This window comes from Manacus vitellinus, unplaced genomic scaffold (genome assembly GCF_001715985.3).
Source record: "Manacus vitellinus isolate BGI_N305 unplaced genomic scaffold, ASM171598v3 scaffold_19_pilon, whole genome shotgun sequence".
In the NCBI taxonomy this organism is placed as follows: domain Eukaryota; kingdom Metazoa; phylum Chordata; class Aves; order Passeriformes; family Pipridae; genus Manacus; species Manacus vitellinus.
Window position 1 is genome coordinate 1384847 of NW_021939395.1, and position 7404 is coordinate 1392250.

The 7404-nt window shown below is 49.8% G+C and overlaps 1 protein-coding gene across 1 annotated transcript; it reads right to left on the reverse strand.

The window, feature by feature from the left end:
* Positions 1 to 2131: 2131 nt before the first annotated feature.
* CYSLTR1 (cysteinyl leukotriene receptor 1) lies at positions 2132 to 5059 on the reverse strand. Its single transcript, XM_018070641.2, has one exon. It carries the CDS (start codon positions 5024 to 5026, stop codon positions 3992 to 3994), a length of 1035 nt encoding a protein of 344 aa, XP_017926130.1. The 5' UTR covers positions 5027 to 5059; the 3' UTR covers positions 2132 to 3991.
* Positions 5060 to 7404: the final 2345 nt, after the last annotated feature.

A 7404-nucleotide genomic window follows, 5' to 3' on the forward strand; every position in this document is an offset into this window, starting at 1 on the left:
GCTTTCAGGAATGTTTCTGAGGCATCTTATTGCTTACACTGATGGTATTTTAAAATCTGATGGACTTTCCCTCATTTCTACTGCTTCATTTCCCCCCAGCAATCAGGTCATACCCTCTGCTGCCGTAGGTGAAGGATAAAGAGCCCAGAGTTCGCCCTCCTGCCACATGGAAGAATTCCCTCTCCCAGTGTCAGAGCACAGTAGAAATGGGGGAAAAAATGCTAAATTAGGGGTCAACTGGAGAATTAGTTCCTTCAAAAGGACCTGGAGCTTCTGAGAGCACAGACCCCTGTTGCAGCTGGCGGGGGGGATTCAGGCAGTGGGAATGCCCTGAGCCCCTCCAGCCCCAAAATACCTGCCCAGGAGTGGTGGGGCAGAAGGCACCTGGCTCAGAGCAGGAAATCTCTCTTTATTGCCAGTGCTTGGAGTTTATTGCTCGTTAAACTGAAGAGCTGTTGGCTTCTCACATCCTGCAAGAGTTTTATGTGAGAACAGTTTACAGAGGGAGGGTGGGAACGTCCTCTGGGCAGATTCTGAACTTCACAGCCGTGCCCATGGGGCAGCAGCAGGTGCTCCTTTTCTTTTAGTGGGAGACAGGCAGGACCATCCCACTGCTATAAACAACTGGACTCCAGTTTTTTCCAGAGCTTTTCTCCCAGGGCTATCCTGGTTTTATCAAAAATAACCTTTCCAGACACACCAAGGCCAAACTGGTGGGACATTTGTCACAATGAGGTGCCCAAGGGCTGGATTCACCACCAGCTTCCATGAAAGGTCTGTGCTGGCACAGTCATTCAATGGAGAAACAGCATTTTTTAGGGAAAGTCGAGGGTACAGCTGGAGCCCAGGGCAGGAGGGGGGGCATTGTTCACTGCTGGGGTCCCTGTGGCTATAGGGGGTCCTTGGCTGGGTCCTTCCCAGCTGGAGCATCCTTCCTGGAAGACCAAAAAACAAGAGGAAGGCGGAGAGGGAAACGCAAAGATTGTGAAATAAAATGTGGGCAGGAGCGGGAGAAGAGGACCGAGCGTGACCAAGAGCAGAGGAAACGGGACAACGTGACAGGGGAGGAGCTGGAGCTGGACCAGAAAACAAAAAAAGAGGAAACCTCCTCAGCAGCAGCGAGCGGCTCGAGGAAGAGCTCGGCACTAGGGGACACTGTCGGACCATGAACTGCAGCACATGCAGCTGAAAAAAGTCCAGTTTCCAGCAAAAATCCACCCCACTCCTTTTCCTTTTCCAGGCGTTCCTGTCACCGCACCAGGGTGACACTTGATCCCCTCTGCCCAGCCCCTGTCATGTTTTTACAGCCCCTATAAACGCCACAGTTCCTAACTCTGTTCTAACAGGAGCAATTCCTCTTTTTCTGCATAAATTTCTCTCGAAGTCCCTATTCCTGAGCAAACCCTGCTTGGGATTTGCTGCCAGGGTGGCAGCTTTTGTATCCCAAGCAGGGACAACTGCCTGGCTCTCACCTGGAACTGAGTTCTGGGAGCCCAGGGCAAAGTTCCCTCCTCACCTCTGCAGGCTGGAGCTTTACAGCAAACATCCCACTGCACATCCAGCACCCGTTTGGGGGAAAGCCAAGTAGGAAACCTCATTCTCAGAAGATTTCTCCATGGAGGAACACAAATAAATAATCCTCACCAAGAGCATCACTTCCCTCCAAGCATCTTCCAGGCATTTTTTGTCTACAAAATCCAAATTTATTGAGGTCCCAGCTGCTCTTTGTTGGGCTGCTCCACCTCTGCAAGAGCCAAGAGCCACCAGAAGTGGTTTGGCTCCAGCAGGTCCCCAACCAGCAGCTCCAGGTGGTGGCCTGAGTCCAGGGAATTTGGGCTATGGCAAAGGCCAGTTTGGCTGGACCAAATTAGCTCCAAGATGCTGGGCCAGGGAGTCCCCCCAACATCTCAGCAACTTCTGTGCTGCTCTAAATGTTTTTATTACACCACTATAAATTATTATTATTAAGCAAATATTACACTTTAGTGCTGTGTGCAGACAAAAATTTATTGTAGGGAAGAAGAATCTGCAATAGAGACTTTAAAACACAGGGAACAGTAATTGTTAAAATTAACTTGCAACATTTTCATTTCATTTTCAGTAATATTTTTTTTAAATCTTTCCCATTGCACACAAAAAGCTGCCATTTCTCCTACCATAACTATAAAATAAAAAATATAAAACAAAATAAAAAAGGTAAAAGGTTAAAAAATACCTCTGGTACAATGCTTTGCAACATACATATATACACACACGTTTAGCTTTACTGTACAGTAATTTAAAATTTGGGAATGGGCATATTATTTCTACATATTCCAAAACAGTTTCCCAGGAAGATTTTTATTTACAGTTGCACGATGCCTTTAAAGGCTGGAGACACAACTTTAATACTCAATGCTGACCCTTGAAAACAATTTTAGCCAAATCTTACACATTTTTTCCTCAAACAATCAGCAGTTCTGGCTTTGAATGAGGGGCTCTATCCTCCCACAGGTTTAGGGGGGATTCTAATCCTCCTCTACAGGAGCAGCTTTCAGCCCTCTGCCCCTAAACAGATCCTTGAAATTGCATTAGAAGTTTCAGATTTTGAAAATTCCCATCCATCATTTGTTCTGCAGGTGAATTTGCTTTTTTAGGTGCCTTTGGCTGACCCAGGGCTGTGCAGACTGTGGTGTACAGACTGAATTTTCACTCTAATTATCTGTACAGACAATTTCTCCAGCAGATCCCTGTCCCCAAGCCAAACTCCTTTCGCTCACTGTTATTCTTCACTACTGAAACTGTTTTCTTTATTCAAGATAACATCAAGTAACTTCAGAAATACCAAATCCAAACATACTCGCTGGTCGTTTACCAACCACTTTTCCAACTAAGAGCTTTAATCCTACAAGAATTTCTATTTCTGTCTTGATGGGTTGCACATCCCCAGCCAGGCTCTGGAGTGTTACCTTCTTGTGGGATCCACTGGAAAATTACAGGAATGTTTCCTTCTGGCCAAGGGTTTGAAGTTTTCCTTTACAGAAGGAACACAGCCCAGTGTTTTTTCAGCATCAAGTCTCATCCAGATTCAGATTCTGGATCTCCAGCTTTTCCTAGAGCTCTTCCCAAGAGCCTTGGGTTGCCTTTTCCGCAAGGTGAACACTCTGGAACAGGATCAAATATTATATAGGGCTTTTTAAAAAACCTTGATTAATGTTGAGAAAGGTGAACCTGATCCTGCACTGGACTCTGAGCAGCCAGAACTCCACTTTTACCTGAAACCTCCTGAGGAACTGGAGTGATAACCCAGACCCTGCAGTCCGACAGGACCAGTCACACTGAAATAAGTTTCCTTGTTATCCTTATTCCAAGTTTATCCCCCACAGTAAGACACTGCAATTTGAAAACAAGGTTTTTCTAGGATTTCAGAAAATCCTGGCAAATCTGCTGCCCACCAAAGCTGCTGCTGGGGGTGGGAGAGGGGCCCATCCCAATCTGCAGACCCAGGTACCAACCCTGCGAGTCTCACACACATCAGGATCATGAGAACTGAGATCCCAGGCAGAGGCAGCTGGAGCAGGGCTGGAATTATCCTGGGCTCTGCTGTATAAATAATTTAGCAGCTGTTTGAAGATTCAGTGAAAACTCTGCCCTGGTTGTTTGTCAGGAGCTCCCTGAGTGCCATGAACAGCAAACTGTGTTTACATTTCCCACTGGCTCAGAGAATTAACGCTCTGGGGAGAGCTGTGAAATGAAGCAAGTGCCCAAACACAGGCTTTGAAGAGTTTGTCAGCAGATCAACACTGTTCTGGTGGTGGTTTCTCTGTCCTACATGGCTGTGGATGTCCCAGCAATGCTCCTGGGGAAGGGGCTCTACACCAAGCCATGAACTGTCCACGGTCATTATGACATATTTAATTACACCGAAGGCTTGCAAGCCCCCATCAGGTCTCCTGGAAGTGTTCTGAGATCTCCAATGCCCTGAGATCTCTCGGGGGAAGGTCTAACCTTCTTATGAAGAGGCCACAGCTTCCTTTCCATTCTCCCTTTGGCTTTCTCCAAAGGGTTCCTCATCCCTCTCTTTCGCAGAGAACTTTTTCTTGAAGGCCTGCGACAAGCTGGAGGAGGAGCCCTTCCTCAGCGTGGTCAGTCTCTTCCTGAAGTTGCCCCCCGAGAAGAAGTAGAGCAGCGGGTCGAAGCAGCAGTTGGCAGCGGCCAAGGGGAGCGTCACCACCACGGCTTTCTGCAGGTAAATGGCATCCTCACAGCTGGCCCTCCTGAGGCGCAGCACGTGCAGGTGCACCGTGCGCAGCACGTGGTACGGGGTGAAGCTCACCAGGAACGTGGCCGTCACGATGGCGATCATCCAAACCGCCCTGCGGCGGTTCGCCTGGTTCTTCCTCATGGAATTCCTCAGCAGGGTCCTGATGATCATGGCGTAGCAGATGGTTATGACGACGAAGGGCAAAATGAAACCCACGAACAGGGCGATGAAATCCAGGATCACCACCAGGTTCGTCTTGTGGGAGTTCTCCGGGGGCTCGAAGCACTTGGTCTTGTTGCCGTGCTGGTACGTCCCGTTGCGCAGGAAGGGCGCGCTCGTCAGCGTGACGAAGATCCAGATGCCGACAGAGACAAACTTCGCCTTCCTCTCCGTCACCAGGTTGATGTTCCGGACGGGGAAGACGATGGCGATGCAGCGGAAGAAGCTCATGGCGGTCATGAAGAAGATGCTGCAGTAGAGGTTGACGTAGAGCGCGTAGGACGCGACCCTGCACAGGAGGTCCCCGAAGAACCAGTGCCCCCGGTGCACGTAGTAGACGACGCGCAGGGGCAGCGTGGACACGCACAGGAAGTCGGACAGGGCGAGGTTCAGCAGGTACACCTGGAAGGCCGTTTTCTGCCGGTACGTCCGGATCAGCACGTACAGCACGACGCCGTTGCCCACGAAGCCCATGATGCTGATCATGGAGTAGAGCGAGGAGTAGACGCGGTTCCGGAAGTCGTCGATGGAGTGGTGGCACGACAGGTTATCGAACAGCGCCATGGTAGTGCCAGGCCGGGGCACCGATGGCACCTGGTGATCAGTGCCAGGCCTGAGGATGGAAGCTCAAGTGAGATCACAGAATCCCAGAACATGCCGAGTTGGAAGGGACCCACAAGGACCATCGAGTCCATCCCTCAGCCCTGCACAGGCCCATCCCCAAGAGTCCCACCCTGTGCCCCAGAGGATCATCCAAACCCTCCTGGAGCTCTGGCAGCCTTGGGGCTGTGCCCACTGCCCTGGGGAGCCTGGGCAGTGCCCAACCACCCTCTGGGGGAAGAACCTTTGCCTGAGATCCAACCTGAGCCTGCCCTGACACAGCTCCAGCCAATCCCTGGCTGCTGTCCCTGGTCCCCTCAGAGCAGAGCTCAGTCCCTGCCCCTCCTCTGCCCCTGCCCAGGAAGCTGGAACTGCAGTGAGGTCTCCCCTCAGTTTCCTCTTCTCCAGCTGAACACCCCAAGTGCCCTCAGTGTCCTCACATGGCTTCCCCTCAAGGCCCTTCACCATCTTCATGTCCTCCTTTGGACACTCTCTAATGCTTTAATATCTTTCTTATACATAAAGCAGCAAAGGAAAATAAAATTCCATTGCTAAATAGCAGGAAAACCCTGCCATCTCTCTCATACAGCTGGGAAGGGATGTGGACCTTATCTGCTTTATTACAATAATGGTCCCCTACAGCCACCTTTCTTCACATGGTGCCAACGACTGGGGATGTAAAGATGAGTCAAATTTTCATACATCATAGAATTGTGGCATTGTTAAGGCTGGAAAAGACCTCCAAGATCATAAATACAACTGTCAACCCAGCACCACCACCATGTTCACCACTGAATTTACCAAGGCATTTTGTATCAGTTATTTCTCAGACACTAAAAATAAACCCAAAACACAACCAAGATATTAGAGATTTCAAGGCTGGAACAATCCCTTTGGGCACACTGAGGCTGCACCTCCAGGCAGTGACGGTCAGGATGAAGGAGAAGCAGAAGCTGGGACGAGCTGAGCTGTGTGGTTTTAAGGTCCCTCCAACCCAAACCATTCTGTGATCCTATAATCCTGTTTTGCCAAAAAGCAGCAATGGGATTTTACATTCCTGCTGCTGAGCATTTCCCTCCCTTTCTGCCAGTTTCTCTACCGTCCCCAAGCCATAACAAAGAGCTATTAGCAAACATCATTTTACTGATCAGATAAATTTCCTGATTTAATCTCTCTGCTCATTTCCTAAGTGCTACTGAGCTGGATTATAAACTTTTTACCTCCTTTTGGGACTAAGTTTCAGGCTTTCAGCTGCTAATCTTAAAGACATTAACAGATGGTAAATGACCACTCCAGGTATTTTTCCAAAAGATAAGCAAGACCTGCTTTCTATTGTATTCCTAAACATGATTTAAGATGTCCTCTGGAACCAAAAGGAAACCTGATGATTACAATGCTGACGGGAAGTGTGAGGGAGCTTCACAAGTAGAAATGTACCTGTAAAACCCAAAAAGAATCCCACAAAACAGGGTTTCCTACGTGAGGCTTCACGTTTGCATCATGAATTGAAGCCAAATATCACTTCTACCACTTTTTCTTTGTATAGTTGCGGTTCACAGAACCATTTATTTCTGTGCTGGTGAATTCAGCTCACTGGAAATGTGCTCAAGTGAGAGGGAGCTGTGATGGCTGAGAAAAGTATCCCAAATGAAGCCAAACCCTAAACAACCATCATTCTCCAAGTCTGAGGCAGCACAGAGAGATTTATAGTTTGTCACAGAATCACAGAATGGTTTGGGTTGGAAGGGACCTTCAAGCCCAGCCAGTGCCATCCTCTGCCATGGGCAGGGACACCTTCCACTAGCCCAGGTTGCTCCAAGCCCTGTCCAACCTGGCCTTGGACACTTCCAGGGATGGGGCAGCCACAGCTTCTCTGGGCAACCTGTGCCAGGGCCTCCCCACCCTCACAGGGAAGAATTCCTCCCCAGTATCCCATCTAACCCTGTCCTCTGGCAGTGGGAAGCCATTCCCCCTTGTCCTGTCAGTCCAAACCCTTGTCCCAAGTCCCTCTCCTGCTCTCCTGGAGCCCCTCTAGGCACTGGAAGGGGCTCTCAGGTCTCCCTGGAGCTTTCCCAGGAGCTCTCCCAGCCTATCTCCGGAGCTGAGGTGCTCCAGCCCTCGGAGCATCTCCGTGGCCACCAGTAAATCATCCTAAGTTTAGTAACACCCCCACAAAGCACAACCCCAAAGCAGCTGCTGTCCTTTGTTCCGAGCGCAGCCGTGAAGCATCGCCACCCCAAGGAACTGAATTCCCGTTTGGGAAGGGGGGGACAGGAATGCCCCAAAACCGCCAAACGCCCCTCGCAACCACCAACTGCCCCCTGCGAGGGGCCGGAGCGCGG